This window comes from Pocillopora verrucosa, chromosome 4, assembly GCF_036669915.1.
Source record: "Pocillopora verrucosa isolate sample1 chromosome 4, ASM3666991v2, whole genome shotgun sequence".
Lineage (NCBI taxonomy): Eukaryota > Metazoa > Cnidaria > Anthozoa > Scleractinia > Pocilloporidae > Pocillopora > Pocillopora verrucosa.
In genome coordinates, this window is record NC_089315.1 from 13,261,456 (window position 1) to 13,284,339 (window position 22,884).

The following is a 22,884-nucleotide window of genomic DNA, read 5'->3' on the forward strand; positions in this document are numbered from 1 at the left end:
GGAAACTGCGTCTGAGGGGGTAAAAGAAGATATTTTGGTTTTATCAACCGAGTACATGAGTTTATAAAGGTGCAAATTGGCCGAAACTTTCTAAAGCCGAAGTTTTAAGCTTTAGCCCCTCGTATCAGCGAATATCTTACGAGCCTGAGTTGTGTCTGAGTTTGATTACCCCCCCCCCCCCCTTAAGCTTAGTAGATTGGTCACAGAAAAGCCGAAGTGAAACTGTAGCTTTATAATTCGCCAAATAATGGAAGCAGCGAAATTTTAAAAAAATGGAATGTAAATTAGGAACTGTAAGGACTCTTAGTTTACAAACAGGTTAAACTTTTGAAATTCTGCCCCGGAGGTTAAATTGCTTCATGTGTAATCACCTTGTTTTATCCAACTTTAGTTTATTTCAATTGCAGGATGATAAGACTCTTACGAACGATGCCAAGACCTGGCAACGTCCCCTTTAGTTAAGGACCTGTTATGGAAATTTAGGTAATTAGCATCTTTTCTGTCTTTTATTGAAATGAATTAAACTAAAAGCCATTGTGTTTTGAAAATTTGTTCGTCTCTGATGTCTTGAATATCCAAACGGAGGTAAATCGCGAATTTAAACAAAAAGTTTCAAAAATTATTGACTGGGTTTGAAATTCTGTATACCTTTTACTCACAGAATGATCGCTACTTAAGGCTTTTCTTAAAATTTCAACACACTCTATAGCTAGAGTCAATAGGTAAAGAATTACTGCATGAAAATGAAAAAGAAACAACGAGATATTACCTGAATGAACTCAACCCTAAGTTCTCAGCACTAGCCAACAAAGAAATATGGTAACAAAAAAGGGAAAAACCAGGTCGGAGATCTCAGGATTGAGAGAATTAATTATTCCGTTAATGTATATTGTTTTGTCGGTGCTTAAATTTTCAGCTAAAATAGTTTACTCATCTCTGGGCCCGGTTTAATTGCACCTGCTAAGATCGTTTATTTACTTATAATAAGAACGAATAATTCATCATTTTCAAAAACTGTACAGACTTCAATTACTGTTCAAAACAGCAAGAATTCTGTCCATGGTGTGAAGTTTGATAAACATTTTTATATCTGACTTTGTCGCACTTTTATTGAGTTCAGTTGGTTTATTTCTTTTATACCGTTGTAATCGACTACCCTCGCAGCTACATTTTGAACCATGCATCCTCTGAAAAAGTTTGAGCTTGATATCTTGACTGCAGCCTCTTTCCTCTGCTTTTTATCTGGAGTCGTATTTCAACTTTGCCATGGTTGCTCTGGTAAGTGTGTATTTTTCCTTTTCTTTTCGTTATTCTGAAAGTAAGTTTGTGAAAACAGCCGCCTTTTCATTTCCTCCACATTGATATTAACCGAAGTTCCTTTACATGAACACTTTTTAGATCTCCAAATACTAGTAGTAAAGTTTTATCGAACATTTGCAATAACATACATGTGATTAAGATAACTAACACTGAAATATGGAGGACCTGGTCACAGTAAGGAAATCTGATAAATGATTTTTAAGCTCGATCGTTGGGCAACGAAAGACATGTTTCTTCTCTGAAAATTCGAGAAGCTCATCAAACAGAGGTCGTGTTTGTTTGTTTTTTTTTGCGTGTCTCAGGCCAGCGGAGGGAATGCGAGACGCGTGGGGTATTACACGCGCGAGGAGAAGGGTGGGAAAAAGTTACTTCAACAAACATATTCATATTTAAAACGCACGAGCGGTCCTGCGTGTCTCATTCTGAAGAAAGATTGAAAAAAAAAAAGAGAATTTCTCCTGTTTTTCAAACACAATATCAAACCCTCCTGGAGCCGTTGTTGCGTTTAAATTCTCTGCTCCATTTACGCTAACAATTAAGCTCAATTACCAACTAAGCAACAAGTACTTCCTTGTCGAAATTGGTTATATGATTTTAATCTTAAATGTTCCCGCGGTTATAGAGAGAAGCATAAGTTCCTCCGAAAGCATCATGTGTAGAGTTACGGTGAGAAAAATAGTCACAAATTATTAATCACCTGCTTCTTTAATTTAATTGAAGAACCTAATAAAGAGATGCAAAACAGGGGAGCTCAAATTCTCTGCACAACAAATAGAGATGTTTTTTCTTAGCTCTGTAAAAGAAACTTTGATACAAATTGAGATAAATGGGAAATACGTTACTTTTCAAGATTACCTAGGACTGAAATTCAGTCTGTAGGCATTTTTTTAAAAAAAGAAACAAAAATAATCCACCTTGGGATACCATTTGATTTGCAGAGAGGTTTTCTGTTAATTCTAAGTAACGTTAGAATTTGATAACTTAGTGCAATGAACACCAAATAGAGTAAACTCACGGTTTCTCGGTAGGATCAGATGACATTTGTATCATGCGGTTCAGGTGTTTGTTATGTAAAATGTTTTGTTGTAGAGGTGCAAGCATTAAAAATTATAATGGCATCTTTATCAAACACATTCTCTCGATCGTGGGAGGCAGTTTCTCCTTTATGAAATGAATTCACGGCGGTAAGACAACGACGTTCACTGGAATTTTCAACTGTCTTAAAGGTGATATTCGTATTTCAGCATCGTACACTCGTCAACCACTCAGTTTAGGAAATTTGAACTAAGTAACCACTGATAATTTACTGAGGCGGCACGCGTGACGCATGTCTTCTTAGTTGCATGAAAACCGAGGCCTATCAAGTTATGCGGTAAAGTGTGGGCGTGCATACATCTGTCCATAACCTAGTGGCCTATGATTAAAAAATTTGAACTTCAAAAGGAGCGGTAATTAACAAAGAGGAACTCTATCTATATGTTCGTGAGGCTTCGCCAAAACAATAACAGTATAGTCCACGAAGCAGTACTCTTGTCATTATTCGTGCCAGAAAAAAGCTAAAACCTTCATTTAAGTTGATGCTTTCAAGCTGTGACCGAAAGAAAGGGTTTAAATGGCGTCTATGTACCAATTTGATTCTGGGACGTCGTTATTCCTTTCTGTCTTTGTCATTTTCTCAGGAATCATATTTTGCTTTTGTGAAGGCTGTACAGGTAGGGACATTCCGCGGAAGCAATGCTTTATTAGCATGTTTTGTTGATAAAGAAATGGTATCTTCAGCCTATTTTCACTCATTTATTTATCAAGCTCCCCAAAATTTAAACTGTTTGCTATTAATAATTTTCCCCTTAAAAATTGTGAAAGAAGGTGTTATTTCCTGCACATGACGGAGACTAGAACACCAACCACGAATTTCTACTACAACCGAACAACAAGAAATAGATCTTGGTAGGTGAAGAATTTTAATCCAAATTTTTTAGGCAAATTGACTGAAATGATGAGGCGATGATATGAAAAATAAGCAGGCGAATAACAAAAATCGTAAAACCGATGACAAAAATAACCAAAACCATGCACCAATCAATTGTCCCCACCGTGAATTGTAAATTTGAACATCTAAACTTTAACACTCGTCGCCAAGAAATCCCTTGGCTTGTTTTCCCGTTTACTTACTCTAGGCTAAAAATTGAGAGTTTTAATATTTTAAACCTGCGAATAACAATTCAACAATAACAACAATATTTTATTTCAAAACTGCAAATAACAATTCCAGCAAATGTTTATTTTTAATTGTTTGGGAACAAATAACAAAAACGGTTAATGTAGACGTTTCGTAAAAGGGTTTAAAAGCCCAAGTTGAAAGTTTTTTTTACTTTGCTTCTTCCCCTTTTAAGTGTTTTTTTTTCTTTTTTTGCAGCAGACGAGTGTCGCATCATCCTATTTGAGGAACCGATACCAAATATGGCAATTAAGGGACATGTGATCAGGAGTGGTGAAGTCCTTAGTGAGGGGAGCTGTCGCACGATGTGTTATATGGAGCCTAACTGTGTTTCCATAAATGTGCAACCTTTGCAAGGAGGAAAATACAAATGTGAGTTAAATAACGCCACAGTTGATGAAAGTAAACTGACCTTCCTTCAGGAAACGGATGCTTACTACCTAGCTATTGAGGTAAATGCTTTACTTCAAGTTAAGTTTCACAAGAGAAGAATTCAAAGACGCATAATAAACCGTTTCTTTCTTTAACCCTTTAACTTATATGAGTGACCAAAACAGAATTTCTCTTTACCAAAGCAATACATTATCAAACAGACAAGTGATGAGAATAAAAAAAAATCCGATAGAGGATTATTAGTTGATTCAATACCAAATTCTCAGAACTAACATTACAGGAATTGTATGGCAGACAGTAAGGAGAATTACTAATGGAATCTTAGGAGTGAAAGGGTTATGAAGTCAACGATAAAAAATTGATCTTTTGTTGAAAAGTAACATGTACACCCTTTGTCAGAAACTCGTCTCTTCGAAAAGAGCATCAAGTTGGAATTCAGGAAATTTAAATGAATTGTTAATGATATAGGTGGGGTTGAGGTTTCCCTCAGAAAATAACAAAGAAATGTTTTTACTTTAAATTTCGATCTACCAAAACTGGCAAACAATTGAAACTACATATCTGATGACTTATTCCGGCGATTTCGCTTATATATTAAAGAAAGAATGATTCACCCCAAGAATTAACAAGATTCTTTCCGGTGAAACAGGCAAAAGCCCCTCCTGATTCCTCATAAGAAAGTTCAGGATTATAGTTTTGACGGTAAACTGTTACGTTTGTTAGGCCAAGAAAATAATTTGGAAGGAAACAATTTAAAAAAACCAGCATAATCACCTAAGTTTGTAATATGAAGGCTTTCTAGGAAATTCGTTTCTAAAATTGTGTTCGAAGAGCGTTGGTGTTTACCACATGTACACATGCTCGGAACTTAATCATTTTAGACCAGCATTTTTATTGCTTTTCCTTCTTCCATCAAAATCTGGCTTCACACCTTTACGTCTTGTTCAATGTTACTCCATATACGTTGGGTATATTTGTTCTTTTGGGAGGAAACCCAGCCTTATACAAGCCTCGTCATACACATTATAATTTAACGTAGCATGTCATGCTTCCTTATAAATTTTTATTGTAATATGGCAAATATGAATAAATAGATAAAAAATATGTTTGTCTTCTTTTTTCAATCAGAGCGTTGTTTTTTCTTCTCAACAGAATCCCTGTATTAGCAGCCCCTGTGTGAATAACGGAACTTGCCAAGTTGGTTTCACCAGCAAAGGGTTTCGATGTGTCTGTGTTCCCGGATATGCTGGAGAAAACTGCAGTGGTACCTTAAAATTTGTGATTTTGAAAATTTAGTTGGCCCTGATTTGTGATCAACATATATTCTCAAAATAGAAGAAAATTTGTTGATGTACACAAAAAGTCACTGAGTCCTCAAAACTCAAACCACGAGAAAAGTCACGTCAACCTACATAGTCGCTTGGAATCAAACTGAAAACATCAATCCTGTCAAATTGATTCGCCTGGCATTTGTCAGTGTAACCAACGCGTGACTACATAGTTACTAAATTGTGAGACAAAAGATTATATTTAATTACAAATGTGAGGAATTAGTTGTACTCGATCACTTCGTCTTCCACAGACACAGAATTTTCATTTGGAACGATAAAATGGGCTCTTTCTGAGAATCACTCACAGGCTTAAATTTGTTCTCACGAGACTGTGTGTACTATGGCCACTCCTACTAGTACATAACATATAATTCCTCATTCAGGGACATGTTTCCGTAACATTTTCTGATACCTCCTTGCACTCGAAAGTGGAGAGAGGAACTTTGAGAGTTCAGATGGCTGAGTCGATACCTTCCTTGTTTTTTTAAATAAAAAAAATTCCTCATACAACTTGGCCGACTTCTCACTCTAATGTTTCATTTCTTTTCACAGTTTTATCAAAATCTTGCAGTGACTTAAAGAAGCTTGATCCTAAGGCAAAAAGTGGAATCTGTCTGATTGATCCTGATGGTGAAGGAGAATTGCTACCTTACCACGTCAGCTGTGACATGAGTGACAAAGGCGGAGTTGGCGTGACTGTCATAAGTCACGACAGCGAGGGCAGGACATTGGTGGACGGATATGAAGAGAGGGGAAATTACTCTCGCGACATACACTACAAAGGAGCGAACATTTCTCAACTGGTGAGTCTCATCAACGTTTCCCTGCACTGTGAACAGTTCATAATATACGAGTGCAGAGGTTCTACATTGATAGATGGCTTTTGGGTTTCACGTGATTCGATAGAAATGACATACTGGAGTGGTGCGGCACCTAAAAGTCACATGTGCGCATGCGGCATGAACCGCACATGTGCACAACCCAGTACGTCAGAAAAATGCTCCTGTAACTGTTGTGCGAATGACGGTGTATTGCGAGAAGATAGTGGTGTCCTTACCAACAAGACACATCTGCCGGTTAAACAGCTCAGGTTTGGAGATACAGGTGTGCATGACAAAGGTAAGGATTCAGAATTTGACGAGCAGGGTTACCATACCTTGGGCAAGTTTAAGTGTTACGGAATCGCCTGATTTTATGAAAGAACTAAATCGCTAATCAACACTGATCGTCCCGTCTTACAGTAAGCTTATAATAACTATTGCCAGAGATTATAATTTAAAAAGTTTATTAAACAATGTTTTTACTTATTTCGTGTGGCAATATTTCACGAGGAAGCTCACAATGATGATTCGATAATGACACCAATATATAATATATTTTCAGTAATTTAACCACTTATGGCTAATATCCAACCTGGCTGGCCAAGTTCAGCTGCAAGTTGATTTGAATGGGGACCTGTATAAACAATTGGAATGTAAAAAATATGTATAGAGTTACTTCACTAAACTGTCAGGAGATTGTAAACTTTAAGTGCTGGTGTAAAACTTATACATGGTAATCGCGATGAATTCTGTTGAAACTAACTAGTTTAACTACGCTGCATTTTAACCATTAATGGTTGTAATTTGTTAGGAAGTGAATGATTGACTTATAAGCTTGTCTTGGAGTAAAACAGATCCTGATAATTGTATTAATAAGTCTTCAATCATGATTCTCTGCGCCAATTTACTATGCGTCAAAGTGTTATGCGCCAATTTATTATGCGTCAATGTACTGTGCGTCAATGGCAATTTTTCTTTGGCGTTAATGTTGTTAAATATATATCTTCCAACACGTATATACACAATGCTAGTGGTTTTTCGAATAATGGAAGCAGTTGCACTTATATCAGATATATATTTAGTAAAAAGACTCGAGTGATACTCTAATCACCGTAGATTTAAAGTTCTAATTGTTTAGGGAGGAGGACACAATTTGGAAACTTTTGATTGATACTGCCTTGATTAAAAAACCAAACTCTCAGGACATGACGACTTACAAAGAAGAATATTGTCATTATTTGAACAAGCTGACGCAGATCTTGGAAGCCACAGGGCTAACAAGTTTTGATACCTATCCCTGAGGGTTCTAAAGGTTATTGTTATAATATTTCTTGGACTTATTATTATATTTGCTTCTTGTCTTCCGGAGTAAAAATTCCACTTACACAAGAAATACAATTTACCTTACTTTTTGCTTTGATTATGAATCTCATCTAAACATTAAAAAAAAGACCCTCGATTAAGATGAGACCGAAAAAAATGCTACCTTCCTTATCAGCTCTCGTTTTGATATATCGAATAGACCTAATTGCTTTAGCTTCATTTGAATTCCTGATCACTTCTGGTGATTTTAGATCTATCGATCTGAGGACAGGGGAGCTAAAATGCTAATGAACTCCGATTGTAACAATTGGATTAAACCACTGAAAGAATTTCCAAGAGGGAAAGATTTTGAGGATGGAATTCAAAGTTTTGACGGAAAGTGTAAAGAAGCCTCTGTGTTATTAATCGAGAAATGCGAATAAGATATGCATACTTAGTAGTAATAACTTGTCATTTTCGCTTTGGCTTTGAACAAACATTATACCTGCTGGACTACAGTCGGAGCCTGCGTCATCATATTTGGGTTTTCCAAAGTGTCATCGCGAGAGAGCTGCCTCTAAATAATACTTTGCTATTTTAGATGAGCACTAAAGGAATAATAACAATAAAAAGTCAGAAGGAAACAATTATAAGATAGTTAGCTTTTATCAGCTGAGTTGATAATGTAAATTGGCCACCATAGAGTCTCAAAAGCTGACATTTCAAGCGTTAGTCCTTCGTAAAAGCGGATTGGTCTTTCAGGTTGACTCGCATTGGAAATGAGAAACTTGAAAATTGTGGGGCAAAATTTGTTGAAGTACACACCCCGTGAAGGCAATTGTGTCAAGACAATGCCATAACACACTGCAAGGTCAACATAGAAAAGAAGAGGGCGCATAGTTTCATCGATTTTACTGGCAATTTCCCTACAAATTTAAAGGCGTTAACTTCCCCTAGATATGCTTACATTGCCACCGTGGTTCCTTTCTTGAAATCATTCCTGTTATGCGTAGAATTGTCAGTAAATATTAAGTGCATTGCATAGTTATGGTAATGACTGTTAGATAAATAATGCCTTTTTCAAATTATTTGGAAAGTTATTTTTTGTCTTTTCATTAGCGTGCTTGCAAGATATTGAATCAGTCATTTTCTGTGGCATATCATCGTCCAACATGGCGTAACACAATGAATGGTGTTTAAAAGCTGTCATGACACGAGAAGAAATGGAATCATTTTGCTACTGTCTTCGGTTTCAAAAATAATATTCAGGGTTGCCTGAAACTATTCTTAATCCTACCCTATATAGATTGGAGAATACTAGTGATAAATATAAATGCCTATGGAAAAACCAAGATCTTTTCTAAAAGGACTTGTCCATCGGACATGAAGACGTCATATGTGTTTATTGACTAAACAGTTATTACGTGAATAACGTTATAATTGTTTTTCAAAAGTTTCTAGCCTTGGGAAAAGATAAACTCTCTTTGTTTTCTGTGATTGGGATATTGAAGACTTTTCATTTCGATCTACACTTTTTACCAGGAACTCTGGCCGGGGTACTGATAGGTTTTTTGAAAATTAATATAGCACCTTTAAATTAACATTCCGTCTCGAAAGCATTTATTTCACCTGCTGAAATTTAGACGGGCTCTTTCGGTTTTAAGTAAAGACAAATTAATTAGCATAAGCTGTGAGAGCTGCAGTGTACTGCCGAAGGTGGAATTTTGACCCCTCCGGCCGTAAACCAGAATCTATAAGGATGAATTATTCGACATATTTAAAGATTACAGCCACAACGGTCTCTTTTACGCTTTCTTTTTTGTTTGGAATCAGATTGACATCGGTTTTCGCTTGTTCTGGTGAGTTTGAATCTAAATGTCGCAATAAATTTTGGTATTGTAATTTCCTATTTTTAATTTATTTCTTATGTTTAATAATCCAACTGAGAGTGCGATAACGCCTTGTTCAACTCAAAACTGGAAAAATATCACTTCCAAGTTTTTCAACAACATAATCCTTGATGGATGGTGACGGTTTTTAATTTCGTGAACCTCTCGGTTCTTTTTAACTGAAGACATTGTCGGCCAAATTTTGCTTCCCGTTGTCTCTAAACCAGGATGCAAACTTCAGGACAAAGTTGTTGGTACAACGTTGTTAGAACAGTCTTAACAGAGCATGTTTTAGTGAATTAGCCTATAATTGCTTTCAAGGTTAATTTAAAAGACAGCAGAAAGCGAAGTGCCCCTCAGTGCTACCTCTGTCGAGGCCGAATTTAATTCTCATAATTCAACAGATGGGCGTAGAAAACGTGTTTTTAAGAATAATTTAATCCTACCAAGACCTATCAAATGCTTTAAAAAGGGTTTATAAAAACGCAAAATTTCTAAGGTAGACGAGAAGATTAAGGTTTTGCGTGGAATTATTTTATAAATTTGTCTCTAGTCGTTTGGCAGAATCCTCTTCAGTATCAGTCGATGAGAATTATGTTCTTTTGAGTGCTAAAAATTTCTTTCAAATAGAACCTTTAGATCACGAGAAAAGAGCTTTCTAATTTTAAAACTAATAATTTGTCAACAAAATTATTTATGCCTGCTTAGCTGGTGAAAGGTTAGTTAAGCTAATTGTAAATTAGTTTTCATGCGGCATAAAAAGTAAGTTTATGACATTCGATTTGATAGTAGATTTAAAAACGAAAATCGCAAAGAACCGATGTTATAAATGACAAATTCCTAGCGTTCTACTATTAATGTGACGTGCACTAATATGATTAACAGGCGACGAATGCCGCATCATTCTGTTCGAGGAGCTGAAACCACAGAGGGCAATAAAGGGGCACGTGATTAGAAGTGAAGAGGTAGTTAATGAGGGGTTCTGCCGGACGATTTGTTATATGGAGCCTAATTGTGTCTCCATCAATGTGAAACCTTTAGAAGGAGGAAAATACATTTGCGAATTGAATAACGCCACAGCTGATGAAAGCCAACTGGTCTTCCTTGAGCCGGAAACTATTAATGCTTACTACTTGGCTGTTGAGGTCAGTAAACATTTCATAGTTCCATATATAGCCTTTTCACGCCTCAATAGTATCTTTAATTCGAATCAATTTGATACTTTCGTTTAAAAAGCAAGGACGAAACAACTAATTAAATGCTGTAGGACAGCTCAGAAAGGATAGAGACTCAACTGAAAAATATGCAGCACTGAACAATGAAGCATAAAAAGAGCAAAAAGCATCCGAATGCTGGCAAACTGACCAATCTCATAAACTGTTGTCCACGGTTGATTTACTTTCTTCATCTTTCGTTTCAATTTTTTCTCTGTTATGCCGTCGTTGACTTAATTTTTGACGGTGTTTTACGCAATATATGTTCAACTTTCGCGGTCCTTGTGGTAAAAATTGTGTCATGTCTTTAAAATTATCCTTCAGTTACTATCTCTTTCGTTTTCAGCAGAATCCATGCAGTAGCAGCCCTTGTTTAAATAGAGGAACTTGTCAAGTTGGTTTCACTAGCAAAGGCTTTCGCTGCCTCTGTGTTCCTGGGTATGCTGGAGCAAATTGCAGTGGTACTGTAAAATCTTCTTAGAGATAGAGTTGTCTTGAATTAACTACCACACCTTACTTCCCCAAAAGATACTGCCAGTAATCTACAGGAACCGTAAGGTTCAACCACTTACTTCTCCCAAACTTTTAAATCCAATTAAGTTTTGAATTTATTTTATTCGTCTGATTAAGGCAAAACGGAAGGGATTTTGTTTAAGAGATTGTTGGCTTTAAAAATTTTCTTTACACTCTAATGGATGGAAAAGATAGTTTTTACTTATCAAAACAACATTGCTGCAATTCATCGTGAGGCTCCCTTCAGCAAGTCTTTCAAAACATTTAATTAAACATTTGTCTTTCTTTATCACCACAGTGCTACCAAAATCCTGCAGCCATTTAAAAAAGCTCCATCGTGAAGCAAAAAGTGGGCTATACATGATTGATCCAGACAGTGAAGGTGAATTGCTGCCTTATAAGGTCATGTGTGACATGACTGACAAAAACGGAGTTGGCGTAACTGTCATAAGTCACGACAGCGAAAACAGAACATTGGTGAAAGGATGTGAAGATGCAGGCTGTTACTCGCGCAATATTAACTATACAGGAGCGAGCCTCTTTCAGCTTAAAAGTCTGACTGCTGTTTCCCTTCACTGCGAGCAGTTCGTTAAGTACGAGTGTTATCACTCTAGGATGTGGTGGTACGCCTGGTGGGTGTCACGTGACTCGATGAACATGACCTACTGGGGAAATGCAAAACCACGTGGTAATGGATTAACGTGCACTTGCGGGGTGAACAAGACATGTACCAAAGCATGGTATCATTGCAACTGTGATGCGAATGATCTACAATGGCGTGAAGACAGTGGTTTCCTCTCTGATAAGACCGATCTGCCAGTCAAGCAGCTAAGGTTTGGAGATACAGGTCAAAACAACGAGCATGGCTACCATACCTTGGGAAAGCTGAAGTGCTATGGAACTGCCTAACTGTAATGATACGCTCATGAACTAGTTTTATCCTTTCAGGCTCATATACCGTGGAAAGTAGGAGAAAATTTTATCTTCAATTTAGCTAACGTTAAGGTTGACTGTGGGTTCCCAAAAACCTAGCGTCGGCTTTGCGAAGAAGACGCTGTGATCCTTGAGAAATGTTCCTTCATTTCTACGTTCATCTAGTCTACGGGTATTTTTGTATTCTTTTTGTTGTTGTCATTTTAACATCTAAGTGACTGAGAAAAAGTGCGGAAAAAAGTCTTATAACAACATTGATACAACCCATGAAGTATCTTTAGGGATGCAGGCAACACTATGATCAAATGTAGCACATGCAGTGGTGCATCTTTCTTTAGGAAGTAGAAGTACAGTCATGTAAGTTCTACTGAGGTTTCAATAGAGTTTGATAGGAGTTAATTGCAAGATTTGAAATGGATTGTTCGTAATAGGGGTGCACTTAGGTAACGTGTAATAAGTATTTATTTAAATTGTGCCTCACATGGACTCTGCCTCTCTTTAAGGTCCTTAAAAATTAATTGTCAAAAATACCTTGATATAGAGTCTTCTCCGATGTATTAGTACAGATCTTTTTAAGATTCTTTTGTTAATTGTCTGATTTTTTGATATTAATAGAAATGTTTTCATGCTGTGACCTTTTTCTCATCAGTAATTAAATAGGAAATATTTGATTCGTTACAAGAATCTCATCTATGTTAATAATCTCACGAGTGTATCTACCCTCTTAAATGTAAACAGGCATTACCTGTTACAAAGAACACGTAAAAAGAATGAGCTCTTTGGCTCTTTACAAGAATGGTACTACAACGTTCCTTTTTATCCTTTGTATTTTGTTCCGAATCGGACCGGTATCGGTATTTGCTTGCAATGGTGAGTGTAATCTTACAGTGAATTGTTGTTCTAGAATTTTAAATTCTATTAGAAGATTTTACAAGGTGTCTACCATGACAGGAGATAACTGACTTTGTATCAATGACTCGGGACAAAATTGTCCAATAAACCCATAATTATGGTCTGGTCATGAGGGGCTCGGGGGTACAGGAACCGTACCATTTTCTTAGCTGATCGAATCCAAAATTTTATTGTTTTTCTGAACTTATTTGTGTAAGTGAAGACGTTTCCACCTCCTGCTGTCTCTGTTTCGTTTACCCAGAGCGACTTACCCTTGACACTGATTACCTTCCATAAAGGGTACATGCAGTAGTTGATTATTTCATATTGGGTCAATCCAAACTTATGATACCTTTACCTTAGCTTAAATGTCTGATTCCATAAATCCACTATAATGTTAAATGCATGATTTCAAGGCTTTTAATAATTGATTGTGTTTTCGAACTCCTCGAATCGTCTACATTCGCAAAACTTTCTAAAACGTTCGTCCAAAATCACATAGGAAGGGCAACTTTGACCGTTAAGCCGCGCCTCTATCAATATTGCACTGACTGGCCTCCCTTTTTGATCGCGCGGGTTTTTGTGCAAAATATTGCATCACGAGTAGACTTTAGCACGATTTTCCACCCCATGTTACTTATTAGTTTAGTTGTGTGATCTGTAGGCTTCTCAATAATAATAACTTGTAAATGCTCTCCTTTTTACCGGCAGGAGTTCAAAGTGATTAAGTAAACTCTGAAAAGTTATCCTTTGTGTTTGAAACTTGCGTTTACTGGTGTCTCGACAGGCGGTCTAGTCTCAAACATTGTATTCGATACCCGTTTGAGCCATCTACGACCAATTGAAGACGAGAGTGCCTCCAAAAATATTTCAGAAACTGCGTCTAAAAAAGAAAAATGACTTATTGGTTTTTTTCCTTGTGGTTCCATCAAAGTGAGAAGGCAAATATCTGAGGAAAAACTCTACCAAATGGTTTAAATCGACTTTACGAACATCGGAGCATCAAATTGACATCAGCTAATTAAAACATGTCATGTCAAAATCATTTTTAATCAAGTACTTTTGAGTACGAAGTGTATGAAATACTTTTTGAAGCATTTTTGTCGCATTTTTGTAGAGTGATCCGTTTGAAAAAGAAGATCGAAATTAAGGTCTTATTCTTTAACAGGTGACGAATACCGCGTTATCGTGTTCGAGGAACCGATACCAAATAAGGCTATAAGGGATCATGTGGTGAGGAGGTACCTTATGAAGGAGATTGCCGTATGCTGTGTTATTTGGAGCCTAACTGTGTCTCCATCAATGTAAGACCTTCAAATGAAGGAAAATACAAATGTGAATTAAATAACGCCACAGCTGAGGAAAATCAACTCATCTTTCTTCAAGAAAATGATTCTTACTACTTGGCGATTGAGGTAAATTCTTTACATCAATTGGTTATTTTGACGACATAGGAATTTTAGAGCATGCATGGAATCACCCACTCCTTCGATGGAGAGAAATTAAGAAGTAGTAACTTTTGGTTAAAATGGTTTAAAAGTAAGAAAGAAGTGAAGCTGATTAGGTATTTGGTCGAATCTTCTTTTTCCCCCTTAATGCATCGATCACTTCGAGACTTAAACGTTTCCCCAGGTAACCTCCCCGGGCATTTGATCTTTTCATGTTTGGTTTGTTTAAGTACCCGCCTCCCGAGACAAAGTTGTGTTCAAATGCGCTACCCAAGTGCCAGATTTGATGATGAAATTGTTTTTTGCAAAAGGCAACATCAGCGACCGTGACTTTCAGTTTGACTTTGTAAACCTTTATTCCAAGCCATCCACTCGCAAAAAATAATTATTTATCTTTAAACATCTTTACATATAAACAATAGCCTCTATTTGGCGCTAAAATATGTATGAAGATTTGTCCGCGGATATTGTCTGTTCCAAGATGCGACATTTTTTATCTATTGTGTATAAAACCCTTCAAATACTCAGCAACGCACGTTTACGAACACCTTATTGTTTCCAGCGAGGGATGATCTCTTATGAGTGTTCTCTGGTACAAACTTTATGAACAAAAAAGATTTTCCTTTTTCTTCTGGTGGACATTCGACCACATGACGCATATAGACCAATCATTGGCGAGCAAATTTGTTTGATGGATCATATTCTCAGATGTCACCCAGTTTTAGCTGGGGGATGTTCGGAAAGGTGCTGCTAGACCAATCACATGCGAGCAAAAAATACATAAAAAATACATACAAAAACATTTGATGGATCATAATTTAAGTTATTACACTTGCGCAAGGTTCAAATTTCCTAGCAAAGGGATGTAGGGGTAGGAGGGGAATGGTGAAGCTTCGAATTGATCGGCGTATAAGCATTTGCAGTAGGTATCTCACAGTAGCTTCGAGGATAAATTTCCTTTCCTTGGCCAAGTAGCTAGGTCTGTAGAGCAATGAGACAAAAAACGGTTTTTACAAGGTTTGCATAGAAGTCCTTGTAGCACAGGTATTTTTCTGTGAAAATTGTTCTGTCAACTCGTCGTGCTTCACCGTATTTTTGCTTCCAATGATTCAGAGGTCTGGATCCTTTTCCAATCATTTCAATGCTTTCCTTTTTTCTACAGAATCCTTGTGCTAACAATCCTTGTTTGAATAACGGAATTTGTCAAGTAGGTTTTACCACTAAAGGATATCGATGTGTCTGTGTTCCCGGATCTGCTGGGGCAAATTGTGCTGGTATTGTAAAATTTTATTTTCAGTCAAGCTTTCCCTGATCCTGAATATTTAAGAAACAAATTTGACTATCAAAGCAAAAATACAAAAAAAAGCTGTTAATCGATACAAAAAAGCTCCTTAAAGTCCTCAACAGTTTTTACCACAAATAATAACGTTCAATCTTCCTCAATCATTTAACATTTAAATTAAATATTGATGTTGTCAACGTGAACTTGCGACATTTGTAACGGGGCGAAATTAAAGATAAAACCTGTACCTTTTATAACAAAAGCACCTTCGTTTTGAGGCTCAAGTCAGGTCTGCTGAGCTCAGTCGGGAACACATCACCACCGCAGCTTACTAGCGCATGAAACGACTAGGATTCCTGCGACAGTTCTCGGATGAAATTCTATTGCCTCTCCAGTAATCTCTCAAGAATTTGTTCTCCTGACAGCCTAGGTCTTCTAGGAGGAGCGGGACATTGTGGTTCATTCCTTGTAATTTTTTTAAAAATTACAGATTTTCATGAGGCCAGAAAATCAATGAATTTTATTTTAAATTGGTTCTTCAAATTATAATAGGACAATTTTGAATGTTTTGATGGCATGTATAACGTTGTTTATAGAACTTAAGTCAAAAGGATAACACCACATCTACAGTGTTGAATAATGATCGAGCACTTTTTCTACTACATTATATTTTTATGCGACATCAACTGTTATGGCGAAGTAATATCGATTCTTGGAAGGAAATGTTCGATAACTTAATGCCAGCCACGTTCAAGCAAACAATCTAATGATAGGGGTCTCATTTTCAATAACACTTCGCATTCTTCTCTGCACAGTGTAATCGAAATCTTGCAGTGACTTGAAGAGGCTCGATCCCAAGGCGATAAATGGAAACTTTTTGATTGATCCTGATGGTGAAGGAGGATTGACTCCTTACCATGTCACCTGTGACATGAGTGACAAAGACGGAGTGGGCGTGACAGTAATAAGTCACGACAGCGAGAACAGGACATTGGTGGACGAATGTGAGGATCCGGGCTGTTACTCACGCGACATTCATTATACGGGAGCGACCTTTTCTCAGCTGGCAAGCCTAACCACAGTATCCTTATTTTGTGAGCAGTTCATAAAGTACGAGTGTCACGGTTCACTTTTTCATGATGGGCAGAAGCAAACTCGCAACTGGTGGGTGTCACGTGATTCTATAGATATGGCTTATTGGGGGGGAGCAGCACCTGATAGTGATATGTGCGCATGCGGGATGAAAGGCACGTGTGCAAAAAGGGGTGATCGTTGTAACTGTGACAAGAATGACCATAAATGGCGTGAGGACAGTGGTCTCCTCAATGAGAAGACACATCTGCCAGTAAAACAGTTGCGGTTTGGTGATGTCGGTGTTCATAACGGGTTTGACGAGGTGGGCTTCCATACTTTGGGAAAGTTTAAGTGTTATGGACTCGCCTGATCAAAAAAAAAAGAGAACAAAAATCAAATCACATTTTTAAACAACAATGCTTTTCTACTGGTATAAAACTAAAATCGTAGCCCAACTGTTCGAATCAGCAAATCAGCATTGATCCACATTTCACTGTTGTAACAACATGCTGTGGTGGTACGGAGGGCAACCACGGTAAGGGTTTATTATGTTCTGATCAACCAGGCCATAAACGATTACAAGATGTTTTTTGTCTTTAAGAAATCAGAGTATATTCATCACTCCATAAATTATTTATTCTCTCATTAAGTAAGAAAATATTTGACAAGGCTGTTCACCATAGCTTAAGGCTTCAACAGGTACTCGTGAGGCATGTTGCCACTGGTGATACTTAATTAGTACAGATATAAATCTAATTTCCTTTTCTCACCATTATCTAAGGGTGATTCACCGTAGCTTAGAGAAAATTCATGTGATAAAGAGGGGACCATTGGGGCCTATTAGAAACCGTAAAACAGTAGAAAAAATCATCCAAAACCGAAAAATCGAAAAAAAATTCGATCAAAACCGAAAACTGCATGCAAAACTGTCGAAACCGATACATTTTCACATCCTAGTTATTAAAACCCTGATCGATCCGACACAGTGGTGACAAGCGGAGCATACAGAGTAAACTACGCTAATTTCATCACAGAATTTATGAATGCCATGGACTTGGCATTCGTATCTTCTAGTATCTGCTTAAATTAACAGCTGCTCTCTCGAGGACCTCGAGCGTAGTCTCTGCGAACTCAGCAGCTGGTAATGGAGCTTTGTTAGGTTGAGGGAATTCGCACAAACGTCCTCTATAAGATTGCAATTTTGGAGTCGCAAGAAGTTATAGCTCTGGAAAGTTTCATTGAAAGTCCCTAATCTAACATTTCCATTTGCGAACTAAGTCCTGAAAGTTTGGAGATTCTATTGGAATGTTGAATCAATCAGTCACGTGTGGTCTGTAACTTGGTCACCAACTTCGAGGTGGCGTTGATAAAAAAAGCCCTGGCAATGTTCCGTGCTTAGCCGTACCCTCCCCACCCCCCCTCAACACGTAGGCTACCTAGGGATCCCTACGATATTTCAATTGGTTTGTCACGCATTCGTCCCGATAACATTTGCGTTTAGCTGCTATTCGAGATCAGCGGAGGCGCGTAATTGCCGCTCAGATCGAAGAGAAACCGGAATCCAAATAGGTCAAATATGAAAATCCGAAAACCTATTAACATTTTTCCCGAAAACCGAAAACCAAATTCTAAAAAACGGAAAATCCGTAAACCGCAACAACAAATATATATATGCAAATAAATATCATATATATTGGCTAACCAGTCTCCCATTCAACAGTTCCACCCAGCCTGGCAAATAATGACGGTGTACCGCTTTCATGGTTTCCGAGTGAAACTTAATTGACGCTTAATCAATGGATATTTTAGTTTGCGGTGCTTGACTACCATAGTTTTGCAGAACAAAATAAAGTTACAGCGTATCGAAGATGCATAGTGTACGATGCAGATTTTTAATTCTGGAATATCTCCCTGCTAGAAGAATTTATAATGAAATAAGTATTCTCGAAGCTTAACTCCTGACGACCAAATTGGGTAATGATAACCTCTCTAAATTAGAATGTATGCAAACTAAAAACTGATGGATTGTGATAATGTTTGCATTAAACTTGAGTAAAACTGCTTCTATCTGCCCCCTTATGGAGGGCATTGAAGTCAAATTTTCGAAAACAATTTAAAAGACTTGTTGAGTGTTTTCTAGCTAGATCAGTAATTTTTCTGGTAGTGCAAGTAAATACTAAGTCGCGTGGAACTTTATTCAGTATTTTTCTCTTCAACATTCTGTCAATTATCTATGCCTGTTGGCGGGTGGCAAACAGTTGGCACTGTTTTGGCTCAACATGGACATTTGTATTCATTCTTAGAAAGATCTTTTTGTTATGATCATGAGTCTTCATAGTCTAAATAGCATTATGGTCAAACCATTGGGCGCGCTCCTCTTTTAGTTCGTGTTTTTATTTCTACAGGCCTCCCTTTCTGAAATCTTCATAGAGTAGTTTTTTTGTATTTTAACGCATGAAGTTAAATGAATAGCACCTACACAAAGCAAGAACATGGGTGCCTTACCATCATAAGTTACAGAGATTGAATAAGAGAATTATGCAGACGATGTCCTGCTTTTTATCCCCCTCTGGGTATTTGCACAAATAACCCTCATAGTCATTCACTCTCATTGTCCACCGAACCAATAAAAAGATGATAGCCTCCCTATATATTAAATAAAGAAATAACTGTCAGTCTTTTAACTCCCACCTCTGCATACATTACAACTGATCCCTAAATTCTCGTAAATACAAACCCTTCAAAAGGCAGCCAGGAGTTCTAATAAAGTGAGGGGCTGTAACGTAAACTAACTGGAGCTTTCAGGCTCGGCTTAATCTTGATATTATTCATTCTAGAAATGACGCATAAATCGAGAGTGATTAATAAAAATCCTGTAAGTTTAATGGACCGAAAACTTGAATTCCTCGGTAGAAATCGCTTATAGAATAAGACTGCTTTTAAGCTAATTCAAGGAACGCTTCTTCTACTTTCTTTGACTCAAGTTATAGTCGCCGAAATTAGTCGCATATTTAATTTGACCTTTCATCCAGTTATCACTCAAGAGGTCTAATAAACATTCCACCCCAACAATATTGCACCTGGTGCACTATTAAGTTCATCCGGTCTAAAGTGATAAGGGAACTGTTTTACCGGCGCCCACAAAAGTTTGCACCAGAATGAACTCCTCGGATAACTTCAAGAGGGGAGCGAGAACTTTCACTGTTATGCTTAGTATTTTGCTCGGAATCAGATTAGTATCAGTTTTTGCTTGCATTGGTGAGTAAAATTCGTTTGATAGTTATGATTAAAAACTGCACTTCGACAAATCTATTTGTAGAGGATTTTAGAAGGTGTAAATAGCGTGAGAAAAACAAGAGCACCTGTTCGTGAAGTTTTAGGAATTATCCACATAGATATTTTAAAACTTCCTTTTTTCAGAGAGTGTCGCAAATAACATGGTGTATAAAAAACACTTGGGCGAAGGAAACGAGAGTTCAAGACATCAGTTAATCTCACAAAGAACTGACAAATGCGGTGAAAAATGCAAATGAAGTCGTAGAGTTTCACTGGACACTCTTTTTAGTCTTTATTATAATCAAACCGTATTTTATCATCTCAGTGCATGTTCACAACCTTAACGGTGGCTTTTAATGATACCTCGAGTACTTCTTATCCTGCACAAGGAGCAACTCTAAGTTATTGGGGAAATTTGGGTGAGAATAAATAGCATTATCAAATTTTTTTTGGGTTCTACAACAGGAGACGAATGCCGCATTATCATCTTTGAGGAACCGTTACCAAATAAGGCAATTAACGGTCACGTTATCAGGAGCGAAGAGGTAGCTAATGAGGGGGACTGCCGGATGATGTGTTATATGGAGCCTAATTGTGTCTCCGTGAATTTAAGACCCTTACACGTAGGAAAATACAAATGTGAGCTGAATAACGCCACAGTTGATGAAAGTAAACTGACCTTCCTTGAGGAAATGGGTGCGTACTACCTGGCTATCGAGGTAATGTTTATTACGATTAAGTTGCTCTTTATAGAAAGGGCTGCAATTAGAATACGTTTCTGTTTTTGAAAATTAGAAAAACACAAAAATTAAAATAAAAACAGCAAGGCGAGTCGAGTCGAGGCGGGTCGAGGCGAGTCAAGTCAACTTGAGGCCGAGAGATCATTTAGTTGATCTTTGTCTTTCCTCTAGACTATTGCAAGAGGATGAAAGAGAAGAAAAAGTAGGCAAATAAATCATAACAGCCATGTACAGACCAAGTTTTTCGCAAAAGAATTTGCATCTCACTAGTATAGACAAGTTTTGCAGCAACTGTTCTGTCGTTGTACCATAAATCTGAAGGGATTTGTTCAGAGCTTGTTTCCTTGCTTTTATTCACCTCATGTTTGTGTTCAGTTCTTACAATTTAGATTTTCGCTATTTCAACAGAATCCCTGTAGTAGCAGTCCTTGTTTGAATAACGGAACTTGTCAAGTTGGTTTTACCAGCAAAGGATTTCGATGTGTCTGTGTTCACGGATTTGTTGGAGAAAACTGCGGTGGTACTATGAAATCGTTTTTTGAATTGTACTTATTTCCTATTGTACGTTAATGAAAAGACATAGTTTGCTCTTGCAGAGGTTATGAGACGTCAGACAGAAATACCATTAGCAAACGTAAAGTGCACCGTCGCGGGTACTGGAAGGACATGTACTTTTTTAATCTGCTCACCATGATTCCTGTCTTTCTCACAGAAATAGAGTTAAATGGGGATTCACAAAACTCGTTATTTTACTCAACTTACAACTAAGAAAAAATTTTAACTTTTTAAGGATGTATACCATCAACAACATGGTAACTTCCTTGGAAAAAATCTTTGTCAAAGATTCAGTATTTACATCAGATACGGCTGCGCTCATATTTATAACGAACTGTGGCATAATTGATTCTTCAAAGTAACAGTGCTAAAAAAATTGCTATAAAATTTTTCTCAACACTCCAATCACTTTAATTTTTGTATTAATTGTGATGAAAAATATAGTTTTTAATTATCAAAACAACATTGCTGTAATTCATCCTGAGGCTCCCTTCAGCAAGTCTTCTAAAGAAACTTTTGATTAAACATTTGTCTTTCTTTATCACCACAGTGCTCTTGCGAAAGTTATGATAAACATTAGACAGTAATACCGCTAGCATACGTAAAGTGCACCCTCGGGGGTACTGGAACGACACGTACTTTTTTAATCTGCTCATCACGATTCCTGTCTTTCTCTCAGAAATGGGGATTCACAAAACTAATCGTTGTTTTACTTAACGTGCAGTAATTAACAACTAAGAAAAATTATTAACTTTTTAAGGATGTATGCCATCAACAACATGGTAACTTTCTAGGAAAAAAACCTTTTTTTAAGATCCTTTATTTATATCTGATATGCTGCGCTTATATTTATGACAAACTGTGGCATAATTGATTCTTCAAAGTAACAAAGCTTAAAAAAATTGCTTTAAAATCTTTCTCAATACTCTAATCAATTTACTTTTTATATTAAATGTGATGAAAAAGATAGTTTTTAGTTATCAAAACAACATTGCTGTAATCCATCATGAGGCTCCCTTTAGAAAATCTTTCAAAACTTTTAATTAAACACTTGTCTTTCTTTATCACCACAGTGCTACCAAAATCCTGCAGCCATTTAAAAAAGCTCCATCGTGGAGCAAAAAGTGGACTATACATGATTGATCCAGACAGTGAAGGTGAACTATTGCCTTATAAGGTCATGTGTGACATGACTGACAAAAACGGAGTTGGCGTGACTGTCATGAGTCACGACAGCGAAAACAGAACACTGGTGAAAGGATGCGAAGATGCAGGCTGTTACTCGCGTAACATTATCTATACAGGAGCGAGCCTCTTTCAGCTTAAAAGTCTTACCGCTGTTTCCCTTCACTGCGAGCAGTTCGTTAAGTACGAGTGCTACCACTCCAGAATGGAGGGGTTCGCCTGGTGGGTATCACGTGATTCGATGAACATGACCTACTGGGGAGGTGCAAAACCGTGTGGTAATAGATTAAGGTGCGCATGCAGGGTGAAAAAGACATGTACAAGAGCAGGGTATCGTTGCAACTGTGATGCGAATGATCGACAATGGCGTGAAGACAGTGGTATCCTCTCTGACAAGACCGATCTGCCAGTCAAGCAGCTAAGGTTTGGCGATACAAGTCAAAATTACGAGCGTGGCTACCATACCTTAGGAAAGCTGAAGTGCTATGGAACTGCTTAA

The 22,884-nt window shown here is 37.3% G+C and overlaps 3 protein-coding genes and 1 pseudogene across 4 annotated transcripts; all 4 read left to right on the top strand.

The window, feature by feature from the left end:
* The first annotated feature begins 1,237 nt into the window (after positions 1–1,237).
* Positions 1,238–6,565, top strand: LOC131776831 (neurexin-4-like). Of its 2 annotated transcripts, none has more exons than XM_066165734.1 (4): positions 1,238–1,278; positions 3,737–3,990; positions 5,084–5,195; positions 5,815–6,565. In XM_066165734.1, the coding sequence occupies exons 2-4, from the start codon at positions 3,781–3,783 to the stop codon at positions 6,450–6,452; spliced, it is 960 nt and encodes a 319-aa protein (XP_066021831.1). In that variant the 5' UTR covers positions 1,238–1,278; positions 3,737–3,780; the 3' UTR covers positions 6,453–6,565. The 2 variants fall into 2 exon arrangements, with proteins under 2 accessions (XP_066021831.1, XP_058949020.2); XM_059093037.2 differs by lacking the exon at positions 1,238–1,278 and adding an exon at positions 2,915–3,032.
* Positions 6,566–7,687: 1,122 nt separating this feature from the next.
* On the top strand, positions 7,688–12,115 carry LOC131776829 (contactin-associated protein-like 2). The gene is made up of 4 exons (XM_066165311.1): positions 7,688–7,787; positions 10,160–10,419; positions 10,838–10,949; positions 11,300–12,115. The coding sequence occupies exons 1-4, from the start codon at positions 7,688–7,690 to the stop codon at positions 11,908–11,910; spliced, it is 1,083 nt and encodes a 360-aa protein (XP_066021408.1). The 3' UTR covers positions 11,911–12,115.
* A 589-nt stretch (positions 12,116–12,704) lies between these two features.
* Positions 12,705–16,999, top strand: LOC136280300 (neurexin-4-like; annotated as a pseudogene).
* Positions 17,000–19,819: 2,820 nt separating this feature from the next.
* Positions 19,820–22,884, top strand: LOC131776834 (contactin-associated protein-like 2). Its single transcript, XM_066166004.1, has 4 exons — positions 19,820–19,887; positions 20,371–20,624; positions 21,054–21,165; positions 22,274–22,884. Exons 1-4 carry the CDS (start codon positions 19,836–19,838, stop codon positions 22,882–22,884), a joined length of 1,029 nt encoding a protein of 342 aa, XP_066022101.1. The 5' UTR covers positions 19,820–19,835.